This window comes from Trachypithecus francoisi, unplaced genomic scaffold (genome assembly GCF_009764315.1).
Source record: "Trachypithecus francoisi isolate TF-2019V2 unplaced genomic scaffold, Tfra_2.0 Lachesis_group5, whole genome shotgun sequence".
In the NCBI taxonomy this organism is placed as follows: Eukaryota; Metazoa; Chordata; class Mammalia; order Primates; family Cercopithecidae; genus Trachypithecus; species Trachypithecus francoisi.
This window is the reverse complement of record NW_022681470.1, coordinates 146,037,740-146,056,517: the sequence shown is the minus strand read 5'-3', so window position 1 is coordinate 146,056,517 and position 18,778 is coordinate 146,037,740. Positions and strand designations below refer to the sequence as shown.

The window sequence follows — 18,778 nt, the reverse complement described above, 5'->3', positions numbered from 1 at the left end:
CTGGCTTCCCGTGGCTTCCGGGAAGGACAAGGTGGTGAGAGGGCCAAGCCCCGGGCTCACCTTCCTCGGTCTTGTAGACCCTGATCCGAGACCGTGCCGCTTGCATAAGCTTTTACTGTTTTTATATTAGGGAATCATACAGGACCAATTCCCGCTGGGGTCCTGGCCAGCCAAGGCAGGCCCAGGAGGGGGCTCCGGGGCCACGGAGGCGAAGGCACAGTGGCAGGCGAGGGACATGGTAGTCACAGGTACACGGGCTGCTCCTGGCCTGTAAGGAGGCGGTATGTGGCGGCTGGCATCGTCTTGATATGTACCTGGGGAGTGGAGGCGGAATGGGGCTCAGGGTAGGCCTGGGCTTGTGGGGGACATGGGGGCGCCCCTGGCCACCACCTACCACCTGCACACCTCGCCGTAGGCCTCGGTGAGCAGCTCGATGATGCGGGCGTGTGGCGTGGCCACCACGCTCTGCCCATTGATCTCAATGATGCGGTGGCCCACGCGGATGCCCCCGCGCTCGGCAATGCCGCCACGGAGAAGGCTGCAGATCTGGGGGAGGAAAGGGGGGATGGGAAAGAGGTGGGGGCTGCTCAGGGGCCGTGCTCAGGGCCGCCCTACCTCCCACCGCGGGCCAGGGGTCGGGGCCTCACGATGCCGTCCTCCACGCAGAAGCCCAGCTGCTCACGAGTGTGGGGCCGGTGGATGATGGCGGTGGTGACGGGCGGGCAGTGGACGATGCTGAGTGTCACTGACGTCTGCGACTTCGTCTCCTGCAGGGCGGGAGCCATTGGCCTCACTCAGCTGCCGGACAGCCTGGCAGGCTGTAGCCCCCTCTGGGCCTCAGTTTACCCTCTCAAACCAGAGACCTGGAGTCCAGGGGCTCAATTCTGGAAGACCCCTCAGATGTGGTGGAGAACAGACTCGGGCCCGGTGGGCTTGGGGTCGAAGCTGTGTGACCCGAGCCATATTGCTTCCTTATGGCCAAAAGCCAAGCCGACAGCCGGGCTCTCCAGGCAGGCTGCAAGCGTCTGTAAGAGGCTGCACGGACTGTGGCCTCATCCCTCTGACGGGGGCACGTCCCTCCCTATCTCTGGGCCTCAGTTTCCCCATCTGAACAACAAAGGTTAAGACTCAAAAACATGGCCAGGCGCAGTGGCTCACGCCTGTAATCCCAGCACTGTGGGAGGCCAAGGCAGGTGGGTCACTTAAGGGCAGGAGTTCAAGACCAGCCTGGCCAACACAGTGAGACCCCATCTCTACAAAAAGTAAAACAATTAGCTTGACGTGGTGGTGCACACCTGTGGTCCCAGCTACTTGGGAGGCTGAGGCAGGAGAATTGCTTGAGCCCAGGAGGTCAAGGCTGCAGTGAGCCACAGGTGCACCACTACACCCCAGCCTGGGCAAGACAGTAAGATCTTGTCTCAAACAAACAAACCCCCCTAGAAATCGCAGTCTCTTGTTAGAGAGAGAGCCGCCCAGCCCTGGCGCTGGGCCACCCGCATTTCCATCCTGGCTCTGGTTCTAGGGAGGTGCCCTGGACAAGCGGCCTCCCTTCTCCAGGCCTCAGTTTCCCCAAGGGCACACGAATGGGCAGGACTTAAAAGTTAGACTTTGTCCCTCCCGGCTGGCCTGGAGAGACCTGGCCAGGGAAGAGACCTCTCTGGGACTCAGTTCCCCTTCCTGGGAGCGTGGGGGCCCCGCTACTCCAGGAAACTCACGCGGACGGCGGCCTGGCACGCAGCCAGAGGCAGCCCCACCAGGCTGGTCCCATTGATGGCGGTCAGGCGGTCCCCGATGCTGAGGGCTCCCGAGCGCTCAGCGGGCCCCCCGTGCAGCAGGTTGGCGATGACAGCTGTGGGCAGCAGGGAGCCCCAGCCCGACTCCACCAGGGCCACGCCCAGGCCCTCCCCTCGCTGCTTCTCGAGGAGCACCTGGGACAGAGAGGGGGCGCGGAGGCTGCTTGGCAGGGCCTGGTGCAGGTGCACAGGTGGGCAGGGGCCAAGTGGGGGCTGCCCAGCGCCTCACTCACCTCCCGGCAATTGTCGCTGTTGGAGAAGTGGTCCAGGTCCCCGTTGTGGAGGTGGCCGGCGCCTAGGCTCGGCTGCATGCCCACCTGGCTGGGGTCGATACCGCTTTCCTGCAGGAACTGGCTGTAGGCGGCGGCGAAGGCCTGGCCGATGGCCTGGGCAATGAGCTGGGCCTGCGGGGAGGGGTGGCACGTCCCTGGGGTGTCCCACCCACCTCCTCCAGGTCCCCGAAGTCCCCAGGGTCCTCAGAGCTGAGCCCTCCTGTCCCCACCTGGGGTGAGAGTCCCAGGACACAGCCGCCTGCCCTGGGGCTTTGGGGGAGGTGGAGAGACAGCCGGATCTTGGGGAATCTACAGGGAGAAGGAAGGGTACGGGCAGCCCCGGGCTGGGGCGACGATGAGGGAGGCAGCTCCCTGAGCATGGGCTGTGGGAAAAGCTACCAGAGACCCAGCCAGGGGGCCCGGGGCCTGATGGGTGGCAGGGACAGCCCAGGAGTGGGCGAGGTTTCAGGGAGACAGCTGAGAGTCGTGGAGGCTTATGGGAGGATGGGCACGGTAGCTCACGCCAGTAATCCCAGCACTTTGGGAGGCCGAGGTGGGTGGATCACTTGAGCCCAGGAGTTTGAGACTCTATGTTCACCTGGGCAACAGAGCGAGACCCTGAAATCCAAAAATTAGCCAGGCATGGTGACACCCTGTGGTCCCAGCTACTAGGGGGGCTGAAGTGGGAGGATCGCTTGAGCCTGGTAGGGGGCAGAGGCTGCAGTGAACTACGATCGTGCCACTGCACTCCGGCCTGGGTGACAGGGAGACCCTGTCCCAAAAAAAAGAATTAAAAAAATAAGCTTATGGGAGGGAGGCTAAACGCATGGCCCAGCAAGGCGGGTAACAGTTGCCGTGAGGAGGGCCTCAGGAGGGTGGCCCCGCGGCCTGGCTGCTCACGTCCTCCGCGTGGAACACATGGCAGAGCATCTTGTACAGGCGACGGCCGTGGTCCTGGGGGGCCGGCCTCCGCGCCAGCCGCCGCCGCGCCATCAGCACCAGCACGCAGCCGATGTCGGCTATGTAGGAGATAGTATGCAGGGCATGGTCCATCATGGCCTCCTGGGAGCGGGAGAGGCAGCCTGGGTGGGCTGGGGGGCCTTGCCAGGCTCGATCACCCCACCTACATCCCTGAGGCCAGGTCCCTGCCCTGTACCTGGGAGTCTGCTGTCAAGACCTTGATCCTTTTGGTGGAGACGAACAGGTCCACCTCCGTCATGGGCTGGGTCTCCCCGTCGGGGGCCTGTGGGGGGCGGCGTGGGAGGTGGAGGCCCCCACAGACCCAACCCGCAGCCCACCCGCCTGCCCGCCTGCCCCCGGCCGCCCCCTCACCTTGACGCGGTCCATGGCCTCCCGGGCCTGGGCCATGCGTGTGCTGGTGGGAGGGTTCCGTTCTGATATGAGCTGGGTGGAACCCAGGTACCTGGCCCCAAATATGACACCATCCAGGAGGTCTTCATGGTCACAGGGACCGGGCACTGAGGGTGACAGTGGAGAGGGTCGGCCCTCAGGGGCCCACTCCCACGGGCTCTGCCCCAGGGCTGTACTCTCCGAGATGGTCGGGAGACACAGTGTTCTAGCTGGTGGCTTAGCACTCCCCAGCCAGGAAGCACAGCCCACTGTTCTAGAATCTAGAACCATCCAAGCAGCCTGGCCCTCACAGGTCTAGAACCTTCTGTCCATCCCGCAAGGACTCGCAGGCAGGAAAGCCAGTGAGTCCAGGCCATGGCTGGATTCAAAGCCAGATCTAGCACCCACAGATACCTTCACCCCGTGTCCCCAGAATTCCAGGATCGGGCCAGAACCAGACAGTCCCACTCCCACATTTTTTGAGAGTCTCGCTATCGCCCAGACTGGAGCTCAGTGGTGTGATCTCGGCTCACTGCAACCTCTGCCTCCCAAGTTCAAATGATTCTCCTGCCTCAGCCTCATGAGTAACGGGGATTACAGGCGCCCACCACCATGCCTGGCTAATTTTTGCATTTTTAGTAGAGATGAGGTTTCGCCATGTTGGCCAGGCTGGTCTCAAACTCCTGACCTCAAGTGATCCACCCGCCTTGGCCTCCTAAAGTGCTGGGATGACAGGCATGAGCCACCGCGCCCCACCCCCCATTCCTATTGCTAAACCTCCACAACATTCAGAACCACAGCGGACCTCTGCTTCTTCATTCTGGAGTTCCCTCAATCAATCTAGAACTGGCCAGCATTGCCCACTGTTCTAGAACTGTCTCCAGTCAGCCCAGGATAGCAGTCTGCTCTGGGCCTGGGTTGTAGAACTGCCTAGAATAGAGAGAGAACTGGCTGCCTGTCTAAAAAATTCCCATACTGTCAAGAACCCCAGTTGGTTCTGACCCTTGATTCCAGAATTCTCTGACAGGTCTCATAACAATTCTGTCAGGAGTTCTAGAAACTTATTATCCCTCTAGAATCAGACTTCGTGAGTCCTGAACATCTTAATCACAATGGCGTCAGGTAGCTCTCCCTGTGGTTCTAGAATCTCCTTCAGTAGTTCACACCTTGGCTACACCAGTGATTCTAAGAATTACCTGACCAGTCGAGGAACAAACAATTCTGTTCCAGGAGAATTCCAGAACAGTTCTAGAATACTCCCAACCCAGCCCAGAACTACATAAAGCTTTACTCCTGGCCGGGCGTGGTAGCTCACGCCTGTCATCCCAGCATTTTGGGAGGCTGAGACGGGTGGATCACCTGAGGTCAGGAGTTCGAGACCAGCCTGGCCAACATGACAAAACCTTGTCTCTACTAAAAATACAAAAATTAGCTGGACGTGGTGGTGCATGCCTGTAATCCCAGCTACTTGAAAGCTGAGGCAGGAGAAGCACTTGAACCCAGGAGGTGGAGGTTGCAGTGAGCCGAGAGAGATCGTGCCACTGCACACCAGCCTGGGCAACAGGGCAGGATTCCGTCTCCAAAAACAAAAAGGGGGAAAAAAGAAGCTTGAATCCCATGGTTCTAGAATTCCCTGAGCTACCTAAAGCCAGACAGCTCTGCCGGTGGCTCTAGAACGTTCTACGTAGTAACTACTGCTGTTTGGTTTAGAACCACAGACGGAGGGCCCAGTTCTGGACATCCCTCAGTGAAATTCATCCTCCACCACAGTCGGTTCTGCCCACTGTTGTGATTTCATGATCTAAGCATTCTGGAATAAGAGCTCCACTCTAGGGTTCTACAGATGCACCATTCAGTGTGTAGCACCAGGCACATCTATCTGTCACAGACTTGAAATGTGGCTCATCTGAATAGAGACGTAAATAGAAAATATACACTAGATATTGAAGATGAGCCTGCAGAAAAGTAATTTAAGGCCAGGCGTAGTGGTTCACACCTGTAATCCCAACACTTTGGGAGGCCAAGGCGGGCGGATCACCTGAGGTCAGGAGTTTGAGACCAGCCTGGCCAACATGGTGAAACCCTGTCTCTACTAAAAATACCAAAATTAGCCGGGCGTGGTGGTGGGGGCCTGTAATCCCAGCTACTTGGGAGGCTGAGGAAGGAGAATCACTTAAACCCGGGAGGCAGAGGTTGCAGTGAGCCGAGATCATGCCACTGCACTCCGGCCTGGGCAACAGGGTGAGACCGTGTCTCAAAAAAATAAAAAAGTACTTTAAAAATATGGATTATATGTGGAAATATTTTAAATATGTTAGCTTAATTAAAATGTTATTACCGGGCGCGGTGGCTCAAGCCTGTAATCCTAGCACTTTGGGAGGCCGAGACGGGCGGATCACAAGGTCAGGAGATCGAGACCATCCTGACTAACATGGTGAAACCCCGTCTCTACTAAAAACTACAAAAAACTAGCCGGGCGAGGTGGCGGCGCCTGTAGTCCCAGCTACTCAGGAGGCTGAGGCAGGAGAATGGCGTGAACCCGGGAGGCGGAGCTTGCAGTGAGCTGAGATCCGGCCACAGCACTCCAGCCTGGGTGACAGCGCGAGACTCCGTCTCAAAAAAAAAAAAAAAAAAAATGTTATTAAGTTAATTTCTTAGCCAGATAAAGTGGCATACGCCTATAGTCTCAGCTACTCAGGAGGCTAAGGCGAAAGAATCGCTTGAACCTGGGAGACGGAGGCTGCGGTGAGCTGAGATTGAGCCACTGCACTCCAGCCTGAGTGACACAGAGAGACTCCGTCTCAGTTAAAAAAAAAAAAAGTTATTTCATCTGTTTTTAATTTTTTAATGTGGATAATTATAAAATTTTAAATCATATATGGCTCACATTATATTTCTATTATACTTCCATCTAGAACTTTCTGATTACACTATAATTGGACAGCTCTGCCCAGGGTTCTAGAACACCAGATAACGATTCCCTCCATGGTTCTAGAATTTTCCAGTCTTGAGTAGAAGCAGATGGCTCTGTTCACCAATTCTGAGCATATTCTCATCAGCCCAGACTCCTTGAACCTAGAAACACAGGCAAAACGCCAAGCCCGGGAACTCCCAAGGCATCGCAGCTCTGCTCATGATTCTAGAACCTTCTTAGAGCTATAGGTTCAAACCAGTTCTTCTCTCTACAACCACAGAACTGCTTTTTTTTTTTTTGAGACGTGGTCTCCCTGTGTCACCCAGGCTGGAGTGCAGAGACACAATCTTGGCTCACTGCAGCCTCAAGTGATCGTCCCATCTCAGCCTCCCAAGTAGCTGGGATTACAGACCCATGCCACGCGCCTGGCTAATTTTTGCGGGGGGGGGGGGTGGATTTTATTTTTGTAGAGACAGGGTTTTGCTGTGTTGCCCAGGCTGGTCTTCAATTCCTGGGCTCAAGTAATCCTCCCACATCAGCCTCCCTAATAGCTGGGATTACAGACCCATGCCATGTGCCCAGCTAATTTTTGGGGGGGGATTTTATTTTTGTAGAGACAGGGTGTTGCTGTGTTGCCCAGGCTGGTCTCAAACTCCTGGGCTCAATCGATCCTCCCATTCTGGCCTCCCAAAGTGTTGGGATTACAGATGTGAGCCACCCTTCCTGGCCAGAACTTAATATCTGACCTATATTCTTAGGAAAGTCTAGAACACAGGCTGGGCGTGGTGGCTCATACCTGTAATCCCAGGATTTTGGGAAGCCGAGGCAGGTGGATCACAAGGTCAGGAGTTCGAGACCAGACTGACCAAAATGGTGAAACCCCATCTCTACTAAAAATACAAAAATTAGCCGGGCATGGTGGCAGACACCTGTAATCTCAGCTACTCAGGAGGCTGAAGTAGGAGAATCACTTGAACCTGGGCGGCAGAGGCTGCAGTGAGCTGAGAGTACGTCACTGAAAAAAAAGTCTAGAACATTCCAGAGGGCCAGAAATTGTTCTTCCCATGCTTTTAGGGCAGCCATTGGCAAATATTTTCTGTAAGGGGCCTAAGAGTAAATATTTTCAGCCCTGTAGGTCACAAGGTCTCTGCTACAGTTACTCAGCTCTGCCATTCTAACAGCAGAGCAGCCATGGACAACACATGAATGACCAAGCGTGATGTGTACCAATAAAACTTTATTTATATACACTGAAATTTGTTACTATTATTATTATTTTTTGAGACGGAGTCTCACGCTACTGCCCAGGCTGTAGTGCGATGGCGCAATCTCGGCTCATTGCAGCCTCTGTCTCCCAGGTTTATGTGATTCTCCTGCCTCAGCCTCCTGAGTAGCTGGGATTACAGGCGCGCACCACCACGCCTGGCTAATTTTTGCATTTTTAGTAGAGACGGGGTTTCACCAATGTTGGCCAGGCTGGTCTCAAACTCCTGACCTTGTGATCCGCCTGCCTCGACCTCCCAAAGTGCTGGGATTATAGGCATGAGCCACCATCCCCGGCTTATGCACACTAAAATTTGAATTGCATTTTTTTATTTTTGAGATAAGGTCTCGCTCTGTTGCTTTGGCTGCGTAGTGCATTGGCATGATCTCAGCTCACCGCAGTCTCAACTCCCTGGGCTCAAGAATTTCTTTCTTTTTTTTTTTTTTTTTTTTTTTTTGAGACGGAGTCTCGCTCTGTCACCCAGGCTGGAGTGCAGTGGCCAGATCTCAGCTCACTGCGAGCTCCGCCTTCCGGGTTCACACCATTCTCCTGCCTCAGCCTCCCGAGTAGCTGGGACTACAGGCGCTGCCACCTCGCCCGGCTAGTTTTTTGTATTTTTTAGTAGAGACGGGGTTTCACCGTGTTAGCCAGGATGGTTTCGATCTCCTGACCTCGTGATCCGCCCGTCTCGGCCTCCCAAAGTGCTGGGATTACAGGCTTGAGCCACCGCGCCCGGCCTTCTTTTTTTTTTTTTTTTTTGAGACGGAGTCTCGCTCTTGCCCGGGCTGGAGTGCAGTGGCCGGATCTCAGCTCACTGCAAGCTCTGCCTCCCGGGTTTACGCCATTCTCCTGCCTCAGCCTCCGGAGTAGCTGGGACTACAGGCGCCCGCCACCTCGCCCGGCTAGTTTTTTTTTTTGTATTTTTTAGTAGAGACGGGGTTTCACCGTGTTAGCCAGGATGGTCTCGATCTCCTGACCTCGTGATCCGCCCATCTCGGCCTCCCAAAGTGCTGGGATTACAGGCTTGAGCCACTGCGCCCGGCCAAGAATTTCTTTCACCTCAGCCTCCTGAGTAGCTGGGACTACAGGCGTGCACTGCCACGCCCAGCTAATTTTAAACATTTTTTTGTAGAGATGGGGTCTTGCTATGTTGCCCCAGCCGGTCTCCAACTCCTGGGCTCAAGCAATCCTCCCGCCTCAGCCTCCCAAAGAGCCGGGATTACAGGTGTGAGCCACCATATCCAGCCTAGCATATCATTTTCACGTGAAGAAATAGTATTCTTCGGCCAGGTGCAGTGGCTCACGCCTGTAATCCCAGCACTTTGGGAGGCCAAGGCGGCCGGATCACTTGAGGTCCAGAGTTTGAGACTAGCCTGGCCAACACAATGAAACCCCATCTCTACTAAAAACACACAAATTAGCTGGGCGTGGTGTCAGGTGCCTGTAATCCCAGCTACTTGGGAGGCTGAGGCAGAAAAATTGCTGGAACCCAGGAGGCGGAGGTTGCAGTGAGCCAGGATCGCACTACTGCACTCCAGCCTGGGCGACAGACTCTGACTCAAAAAAAAAAAAAATAGTATTCTTCTTTCAATTAAAAATGCAAAGGCCACCCAGGCACGGTGGCTCACGCCTGTAATCCCAGCACTCTGGGAGGCCAAGGCAGGCAGATCGCTTGAGCTCAGGGGTTTGAAAACAGCTTGGGCAACATGGTGAAACCCCATCTCGACCCAAATAAATACAAAATAAAATTAGCTGGGCATGGTGGCATGCACCTGTAGTCTCAGCTATTTGGGAAACTGCAGTGGGAGGATCACTTGAACCTGGGAGATGGAGGTTGCAGTGAGCTGAGATCAAGCCACTGCACTCCAGCCTGGAAAACAGAAGTCATCAAAAAAAAAGTTAAAAGAAAAACACACACAAAAACCATCTTTTTTTTGTTTTGTTTTTGTTTTTTTGAGACGGAGTCTCACTCTGTCGCCCAGGCTGGAGTGCAGTGGTGCAATCTCGGCTCACTGCAAGCTCCGCCTCCCGGGTTCATGCCATTCTCCTGCCTCAGCCTCCTGAGTAGCTGGGACTACAGGCGCCCGCCACCAAGCCCGGCTAATTTTTTTGTATTTTAGTAGAGACGGGGTTTCACCGTGTTAGCCAGGATGGTCTTTTTTTTTTTTTTTTTTTTTGAGACGGAGTCTCGCTCTGTCGCCCAGGCTGGAGTGCAGTGGCCGGATCTCAGCTCACTGCAAGCTCCGCCTCCCGGGTTTACGCCATTCTCCTGCCTCAGCCTCCCGAGGAGCTTGGACTACAGGCGCCCGCCACCTCGCCTGGCTAGTTTTTGTATTTTTTTTTTTTTTTTAGTAGAGACGGGGTTTCACGGTGTTAGCCAGGATGGTCTCGATCTCCTGACCTCGTGATCCGCCCGTCTCGGCCTCCCAAAGTGCTGGGATTACAGGCTTGAGCCACTGCGCCCGGCCAACCAGGATGGTCTTGATCTCCTGACCTCGTGATCTGCCCGTCTCGGCCTCCCAAAGTGCTGGGATTACAGGCGTGAGCCACCGCACCCAGCCTACAAAAACCATCTTTAACTAAAGACCTATGTGAGCAGGCAGTGAGCTGGGTCTGGCCCGATGACGATGATTTGCCAAGCCCGGCTCTAAAAGCGAGTGCTGCCAATGGCCAAGGCTGCCCCACAGCCCCCTTCTCACTCTACCCCGTTCTCAAGACTGGCTCTCCTCTCCCTGGCCAGCCGGGATCTGCTCGAAACCACCCTCAGAGCCTCCTGAGAACCTCATCCTTACTGGCAAACTGTTGCCAGACTTTAGGAGCCTGATTCTGGCTGTCTAGGGGCCTTAGTGCCTGAGGCTAGGGTGGGCGGGACACTCACCCTCCTGGGGGACAGGGTAGGAAGCCAGGGTCTTGGGGCTCTGGAAGAAGACAGAGGAGGGGCAGGACTGAGTCCCCCCGCTTGGTTCCAGGCAGTCCAGGACATGTGTAGGGTGGGGCGGGCACTACCTGGGCACCAGCGGGTGGCTCTTCAGGTGCGACTAGAGGCACCGTCTCCAGCCAGGGTTCCGGGGAACTGCTTGAGCTCCTGCTGCCCCCCTGCCCAGCAGAGGCCCCCTCCACCCATTCTGGGGAGTCAGAATCCTCATCTGGGTCCTCAGGGGGCTGCAACAGTCGGGGGGCAGGCTCTAGAGGCTCTTCAGGACCAGGCTGGGAAGGTGAGCATTCCTCGCAGTGCAAGAGGCTCAGCAGGTCATCCCGGCCAGCTTCGGCAGACAGGAGCCCGTGGGCATCAGCGATCTCCTGGGAGGCCAGGCCGTGGCCTGTGGCAATGTGTAGGGGACAGGGGGTTCCATCTGGGGATGGGCCCACCAGATCACCCGGCAGAGCTTCAAACTGCTGCACCAGCTCCTGAATGCTTGACTCATCAAGTTCCATCCGATTCAGGCTGCCAGGGCCTCCTGGCACAGGGTCCCACTGGCAGTGAGGGGTGAGATCCTCAGAGGGCACAAGAATGTCCCTGGGCTCCTCCAAGTCCATGGCTGGAAGCCCCGAAGGGGATCGGGAAATTGTGGGGAAATCCATGCCTGGACTCCAGGCTTAGGCTGGCATCTTCAAGCAGCTGAAAGAGAGAGAGTCAGCGCTGAGGTTTCACCCGGGTACAGTGGTTCATGCCTGTAATCCCAGCACTTTGGGAGGCCAAAAAGGGCTGACTGAACCCAGGAGTTCAAGATCAGCCTGGGCAACAGAGCAAGACCCTATCTCTACAAAAAATACAAAAAATTAAGGCTGGGCACAGTGGCTCATGCCTGTAATTCCAGCACTTTGGGAGGCCAAGTCGGATGGATTACAAGGAGTTCGAGACCAGCCTGACCAACACGGTGAAATTCCGTCTCTACTAAAAATACAAAAAATTAGCCAGGTGTGGTGGTGGGCGCCTGTAATCCCAGCTACTCAAGAGGCTGAGGCAGGAAAATCGCTTGAACCTGGGAGGCGAAGGTTGCAGTGAGCTGAGATCGCGCCATTGCACTCTAGGCTGGGCGACAGAGTAAGACTCTGTCTCCAAGAAAAAAAAAAAAAAATTAGCTAGGGGTGGTGGTGTATGCCTGTAGTCCCAGCTACTTGGGAGGCTGAGGTGGGAGGATCACTTAAGCCAGGGGAGGCAGAGGCTGCAGTGAGCCTTGATTGTGCCACCGCACTCCAGCCTGGGCGACAGAGTGAGGCCCTGTCTTAAAAAAAAAAACAAAAAAAAAACACATAAAACCTGAGGTTTCCTGGGTGCCTATCCGGTGCTAGGCTCTAGCGGGTACTGTTCACACAGGGCACATAATTTAATACTCGACAACCCTTACAAGAAAGTTAGGATTCCCATTTTACAGATGAAGAAACTGAGGCGCAGAATGGGGAGGTGTGAGGCAGTGGCTTCCCGAGCCCCTCTATGTGTCATCCCAGACCTCTCCCAACTAATGACGTCTGTTCACTCCAGCCCTGGTTCTTCCAAGTCCTCCTCCCTCGAGACGCGGAACTCAGGCTGGAGGTCCAGACCTCACATCCTGACTCTACCGACTCGTCAGAAGCAGGTCCCCAAGACCCCAGACCCAAGACCTCAGTCCTATGACCTCAGCCCCCAATACCTCCATCCAGAACTTTAGACCCAGGACCCTGGACTTAATACCAGAGACCCAAGACGCCATAAAGCAGACCCGAGTCTCCAAATCTCCAATGTTACCCCAAGATCGACTCCAGACTGAGACCCCGACTTCGGGACCCACCTCCAAGCCCAGACTCCGGTCCGCCCTCAGACCGAAGACCTCAAGCGCCGACTCAGACGCCACTCTGCACCTCGAGGCCACTCACTTCCCAAATCGAGGCCGCCTCAGCCCCGCGCAGCCTCCAGGACCCCGCGCCCCCAGTACGACCCCGACATAGCCCAGACCGCGCCCCCAGAAGGCGCACCTCGGAGACTCCGGGTCCCGGCGCTGGCTCCTCCATCCGCACAGCGCCCTGGCCCACTGAGCATGCGCGGTCTCGCGAGACCTGGTGGGAAATGTAGTTCTCCCAGCCAGCCTCGCCACGAGGGGGCGCTGGAACTCCTACAGGTGTTGGAGCCCGGGTTCGAATCCCAGGCTTCCCTGCCCGCAGACAGCCCGGGCTGGCCCCAGGACCTGTTTCTTCTCCTGCAAAATAGGGTTAATAATCACTGCCTGGCTCCGGGGGCCGTGTTCATTATTCCAAAGGATGGCAGATGGGGAAAAGTGGGGTTGGGAAATATTAAAGAAGTGTGAGAGGTGGTTTCCTTGGGACCTTGAGGTATCGGAAGCTGCATGGGAACCCTGTTGAAGACGGACTTCCGGTTTGGCTCACAGTAGGGAGACAGGTTGGTGCACCCTGGATTTGCGGTCGGCCTGGGAACTTGACCTCCCTGAGTCTGTTTCCTCACTAATAAACTGGGGGAAAAAATAGTACCTACCTCCTAATTGTGAGGATTAAATTAGATCGAGTGGGTTAAGGATTTAGCAGTAGGGCTGGAAAAGAATATATAAAATAAATATTATTAATTTGTATATTATATATAATATATACTATATGTTATATATATTATATATAATAATGTTAAAAATATGATGTTATAAAAATTAACAGTGATTAGACTCCAGGCCTACTGGGGTATATTAGACTCTTTGTTAATCTTTTTTTTAACTTTAAAGCTTTGAATAATTACTCATTGGATGGAATCGGGAACATATAAAGTGTGATATTTTTAGTAAATGTTACGTAATTGAAGAAGTGCAAGAAGTCAATGAAATAGCCCTTGAACGCCTCCTTCTACAGTAACTGCGTATGTCTACAAGTCTAAAGAAATCACCATACAGTATGAGAACTTGGGAGACTACGTTTCCCAGACACTTCCACGGGGCCTACAACTCCCGAGCACCCCTTGGACCACTGACGTCTTCCGGAAACGTGCACGTGCAAGCTGCCCGCAATACGTCATGGCGACCAGACGCCTTTTAGGGGCTACCCGGACGTGGGCCGGCTGGGGGACCCGGGAGCTCCTAGACCCCGCCTCTCCTAGAAGGCTCCTGGTCCGGGATTATGCTAAGAAACCAGGTGAGCTGGGTTAACAGGAACCAAATGGGGACGGTGGGTACACTGAGGAATTGGCAGTGCGCAGGCGCTGGTTGGGGAAGCGGTGGTAGAACTAATGCGCAAACGCAGAGAGGCGGATGCCAGGCTGTAGGCGCAGGCGCAGTTTGAGGGACCCAGCGCCGCTTGGAGCTCGGGCGTCTGGCTTGGAGATAACCTTAGCGATTGGACGCAGGGCGCAGGCGCCAGCTGGGCAGCGGCCTGGGAGGAGGGTGTGGGTTACGTGGAGCCCACGAGTTTCACTGCGCAGGAGCGGGTTGGAAGGGATTTGCCGGGAGTCTGGGGAGGTCATGAACTTGGGTTCCAGTCCTGTTTCTCTGCCTGCCTCCAAATCGCAGGGTGACCTTGGCCAAGCCGTTACCAAAAAGTCAAAGAAACTATGGAGCCTATTTTTAAGTCTTAGCCACTTCAGCAAGAACAAAACAAGGTTATTAAGGTTTAGCTGGATACAGCCTTGCCTGATCTCCTTTGTTGAAAGGGGAAAATTGGCAAATGTTCGGCCTTAAAGACAGACACGTAGCAGACAAAATAAAACTTGAATGACTTGGTCATTCCAAGCATCAGTGTTACTTAATGCTATGTCTAAGTCCCACTTAAAGTGATTTTGAGGCCAGGCATGGTGGCTCACATCTTTATTCCCAGCACTTTGGGAGGCCGAGGCGGGTGCATCACTTGAGGTCAGGAGTTCGAGACCAGCCTGGCCAACATGGTGAAACCCTGTCTCTACTAAAAGTATAAAAAATTAGCCGGACATGGTGGCTCGTGCCTGTAATCCCAGCTACTCGGGAGGCTGAGACAGGAGAATCGCTTAAACCCGGGAGGCGGAGGTTGCAGTGAACCGAGATCGCACCACTGCACTCCAGCCTGGGCGACACAGTGACACTCCTTCTCAAAAATAAATAAATTTTAAAAAATAAAAATAAGTGGGGCATGGTGGCTCACACCTGTGATCTCAGCTACTGAGGAGGCTGAGGCAGGAGGATCGCTTGAGCCTGGGAGTTTGAGGGTGCAGTGAGCCATGATTGTGCCCCTGCACTCCAACCTGGGCTGTCTTTATTTTTTAATTTTTTTAGATTTTTAGATTTTTTTGAGATGGAGTCTTGCTCTGTTGTCCAGGCTGGAGTGCAGTGATGCAATCTTGGCTCATTGCAACCTCCGCGTCCCGAGTTCAAGCGATTGTCCTACCTCAGCCTCCCGAGTAGCTGGGATCACAGGCATGTGCCACTACGCCCAGCTAATTTTTTTTTTTTTTTTGTATTTTTAGTAGAGATGGAGTCTCACCATGTTGGCCAGGCTGGTCTTAAACTCACCTGACCTCAGGTGATCTGCCCACCTCGGCCTCCCATAGTGCTGAGATTACAGGCGTGAGCCACTATGCCCGGCCGAGACCCTGTCTTTAAAAAAAAGTTTTGAGTGGCCGAACGTGGTGGTTCACGCCTGTAATCCCAGCACTTTGGGAGGCCAAGGCGGGCGGATCACGAGGTCGCGAGATCGAGACCATCCTGGCTAACACAGTGAAACTCCGTCTCTACTAAAAATACAGAAAAATTAGCCGGGCGTGGTGGTGGGCGCCTGTAGTCCCAGCTACTCGGGAAGCTGAGGCAGGAGAATGGCGTGAACTTGGGAGGCGGAGCTTGCAGTGATTCAGGATCATGCCACTGCACTCCAGCCTGGGCAACAGAGTGAAACTCCATCTCAAAAAAAAAAAAAAGTTTTTAGTGTAGCAGAGTCCGGCGAGGGGCTGAGGCCACTTGAGACGGGCTTCTGTGAGGGAAGTTTGGCTTCCAGGGTAGGGGCTGGGCTGAAATGACTCTCCCTCTCCTCCCCCCAGTTATGAAGGGGGGCAAAACCGGAAAAGGTGCAGTGGCCAGTGAGGCCCTCAAGGACCCCGATGTGTGCACAGACCCTGTCCGGCTCACCACATACGCCATGGGCGTCAACATCTACAAGGAAGGGCAAGATGTACCCCTGAAACCGGATGCTGAGTACCCTGAATGGTGAGTGGACCAGGCTGTGTCATCCTGCACTGACTATTCCTTCCTCCGCCCCAGGAGGACCCCTTCCGGGAGAGGCGGATCCCCACTCCAGCCGGGGCCTAACAGTCGTATCTGCCCATCCTGGCTTCAGGGCAGGGGCTTCAGGGCTCTGCATCTGGGTGGTCTCATCTGTAATGGGGTGATGGGACCCATCCCTCCCTCCAAGGGCTGTGAGGAATTCATGAAATTAGAACGCCTGTCAAGTACCTAAAACGATGCTCTTTCTTCTTAAGCAAATACTTAAAAGTTTTTTTTTTCAGGCTGGGGTCAGTGGCTCACACCCGTAAAGCACTTTGGGAGGCCGAGGTGGTTGGATCACTTGAGGTCAGGAGTTCGAGATCAGCCTGGCCACATGGTGAAACCCCATCTCTACTAAAAGTATAAAACTGGCTGGGTGCAGTGGCTCACGCCTGTAATCCCAGCACTCTGGGAGGCTGAGGCGGGCAGATCACCAGGTCAGGAGATCGAGACCATCCTGGCTAACACAGTGAAATCCTGTCTCTACTAAAAAAAAGTACAAAAAGTTAGCTGGGCGAGGTGGCAGGCGCCTGTAGTCCCAACTACTCGGGAGACTGAGGCAGGAGAATGGCGTGAACCTGGGAGGGGGAACTTGCAGTGAGCCCAGATCACACCACTGCACTCCAGCCTGGGCAACAGAGTGAAACTCTGTCTCTCTCTCTCTCTATATATATATATTTCACATATATATATTTTCTATATTTTACATATATAATATATAATATATATATATATATATAAATTAGCTGGGTGTGGTGGCTCATGCCTGTAGTCCCAGTTATTTGGGAGGCTGAGGCACGAGAATTGCTTGAGCCTGGGAGGCGGACGTTGCAGTGAGCCAAGGTCACACCACTACACTCCAGCCTGGGCAACAGAGTGAGATTTGGTCTCAAAAAAAAAAAAAAAGTTTTTTTTCTTTGAGATGGCGTCTCACTCTGTCATCCAGTCTGGAATGTAGTCACGCGATCTCGGCTCACTGCAAACTCTGCCTCCTGGGTTCAGACGATTCTCCTGCCTCAGCCTTCAGAGTAGCTGGGACTACAGGCATGCGCCCCCATGCCTGGCTAATTTTTTTGGGTTTTTTTTTTTTGAGACAGAGTTTTGCTCTTGTTGCCCTGGCTGGAGTGCAGTGGCATGATCTCAGCTCACTGCAACCTCTGCCTCCTGGGTTCAGACGATTCTCCTGCCTCAGCCTCCCGAGTAGCTGGGATTACAGGCGCTCACCACCACACCCAGCTAACTTTTGTATTCTTAGTAGAGACAGGGTTTCACCATGTTCTCCAGGCTAGTCTCGAATTCCTAACCTCGTGATCCACCCGCCCTGGCCTCCCAAAGTGCTGGGACTACAGGCATGCGCCACCACGCCTGGCCTAATTTTGTATTTTTAGTAGAGACAGGGTTTCTCCATGTTGGCCAGGCTGGTGTTGAATTCCTGACCTCAGGTGATCCACCCGCCTCGGCCTCCCAAAGTGCTGGGATTACAGGCGTGAGCCACCGCGCCTGTCCTGCAAATACTTATTGACCACTGACTGCATGCCAGGCCCTTGCTCTAGGCTTCAGGGATACAGAAGGGCTCAAAATAGACACAAGTCACCACCCTGGCCAAACTAGCGGGGGAGGCAGACAGGAAGCAGGAAGTCAGGCAGCGGTGGTGGTGACACTTCCGGGAAGGGGGCAGGAGAATGAGTGACAGAGCAGGGACGTTTGGCTGCTCTGGTCTGAGGTTTGGGGGACACAGAAGCCAAGATGTGAGTGGGTGGAAGGGGCTTTTCAGGCAGTGGGCACAGCCTGTGCAAAGGCCCCGGGGCAGGACCGCACCTAGTGTGCTGGAGGAACAGCAGGGAGGCCTGTGTGGCTGGAGCAGAGTGAGGAGGGCGAGAGGGAGGCGGCGAGGACGGGGCCTGTGGGCTGCGGGAAGGGTTCTGCTGTGGCCCCAAGCTGATCTGAAGCCTGAGGAGGGTCAGGAAGGCTGAGCAAGTGGGGACAGGTGGCCTGGTGTGGACAGTGCTGGGAGGCAGGTGAGGGCTTGGCACGTGCCAGCCTCCGATGTTGTGCCATTGGGGTGCGGTTGGCTTCATTGCTGCACGGCCAGGGACCCTCCCAGCCCAGGGTCGGGGAGGGACCACCCCGAGATCTTGCAGCCAACCAGTGGGCTTGGGACCCAGCCCTGTCGCCGCCTCTGCCCGAGGTGCCCAGGACACCAGGTGGCCCAGGGGGTCGCCGTGTAGCTCTGATTCCTGTTTGCGCCCTCGTCAGGTTGTTCGAGATGAACTTGGGTCCCCCAAAGACCCTGGAGGAGCTGGATCCCGAGAGCCGGGAGTACTGGCGGCTGCTGCGGAAACAGAACATCTGGCGCCACAACCGGCTGAGCAAGAACAAGAAGTTGTAGCGTGGCGGGCCCGGCCTCCCGCCCCCCGCCCCGAGGCCTTGCTGCGTAGCGTGGTGGGCCCGGCCTCCCCGTGCCGTTTTCCCAGAGGACGCGGACTTTTGTGAGACAAGAGGCGGCTCCCCAGCCTGGGTTTCCATGTGACCCCACAGTGGGGCTGGACCAGGGCCCTAGAGGCCAATAAAGACCTTTCTGGGTAGACCCTGGTGCCCTTGGTATAGTCTGGCGTCGGTCTGGCGGGAAGAGGGCCTCAGACCCCAGGGATCCCGGCCTCCACCCCAGCCAGTGGCGGGCCGTCTGCAGGTCCCCTGTGCCTGCGGCCCTTGGTGGGCTTCTCTTCCCAACTCCTGGAGTTCCTGACACCGCCCAGAGGCCCCAGCCCCAAATCTCAAGCTGCTGGGTGAGGGGGTTGTCCTAACTAAGCCGCTCTTCATTGCAGGGGGCTCAAACCTAACTCAAGCCGTCAGAGTCAGAAAAGAGGCTTTATGAGCTTCAAGAACGGAGAGGTCCGGGGGTAGCGGGGTGGCTTCAGGTGTGGCTGGATCCAGGTGCTTCCGTATTCAGACCCGAGGCCCTCTCCATCTCAGGGTCCTTGGATCCC

General features: G+C 55.2%; 2 protein-coding genes across 3 annotated transcripts; one reads left to right on the top strand and one right to left on the bottom strand.

Annotated features, from left to right (window-relative positions):
- Window positions 1–97: 97 nt before the first annotated feature.
- Window positions 98–12,623, bottom strand: APBA3 (amyloid beta precursor protein binding family A member 3). Of its 2 annotated transcripts, none has more exons than XM_033200193.1 (11): window positions 12,547–12,623; window positions 10,600–11,212; window positions 10,472–10,511; window positions 3,398–3,543; window positions 3,222–3,308; window positions 2,966–3,127; window positions 2,027–2,197; window positions 1,716–1,928; window positions 648–767; window positions 406–546; window positions 98–314 (listed from the first exon to the last, which is right to left on the bottom strand). In XM_033200193.1, the coding sequence occupies exons 2-11, from the start codon at window positions 11,173–11,175 to the stop codon at window positions 243–245; spliced, it is 1,728 nt and encodes a 575-aa protein (XP_033056084.1). In that variant the 5' UTR covers window positions 11,176–11,212; window positions 12,547–12,623; the 3' UTR covers window positions 98–242. The 2 variants fall into 2 exon arrangements, with proteins under 2 accessions (XP_033056084.1, XP_033056085.1); XM_033200194.1 differs by having other exon boundaries at window positions 12,448–12,611.
- A 908-nt stretch (window positions 12,624–13,531) lies between these two features.
- Window positions 13,532–18,378, top strand: MRPL54 (mitochondrial ribosomal protein L54). Its single transcript, XM_033200195.1, has 3 exons — window positions 13,532–13,701; window positions 15,569–15,734; window positions 18,048–18,378. The coding sequence occupies exons 1-3, from the start codon at window positions 13,584–13,586 to the stop codon at window positions 18,178–18,180; spliced, it is 417 nt and encodes a 138-aa protein (XP_033056086.1). The 5' UTR covers window positions 13,532–13,583; the 3' UTR covers window positions 18,181–18,378.
- The last annotated feature ends 400 nt before the right edge of the window (window positions 18,379–18,778 follow it).

Coding starts and splice junctions, on each gene's coding strand:
- APBA3 (XM_033200193.1), bottom strand. CDS start 11,175: ATGGATTTCCCCACAATTTCCCGATCCCCTTCGGGGCTTCCAGCCATG. Junction 10,512..10,599: donor AGCCACCCGCTGGTGCCCAG/GTAGTGCCCGCC, acceptor GTCTTCTTCCAG/AGCCCCAAGACCCTGGCTTC. Junction 547..647: donor TCTGCGTGGAGGACGGCATC/GTGAGGCCCCGA, acceptor TTCCTCCCCCAG/ATCTGCAGCCTTCTCCGTGG.
- MRPL54 (XM_033200195.1), top strand. CDS start 13,584: ATGGCGACCAGACGCCTTTTAGGGGCTACCCGGACGTGGGCCGGCTGG. Junction 13,702..15,568: donor GGATTATGCTAAGAAACCAG/GTGAGCTGGGTT, acceptor TCCTCCCCCCAG/TTATGAAGGGGGGCAAAACC. Junction 15,735..18,047: donor GATGCTGAGTACCCTGAATG/GTGAGTGGACCA, acceptor CGCCCTCGTCAG/GTTGTTCGAGATGAACTTGG.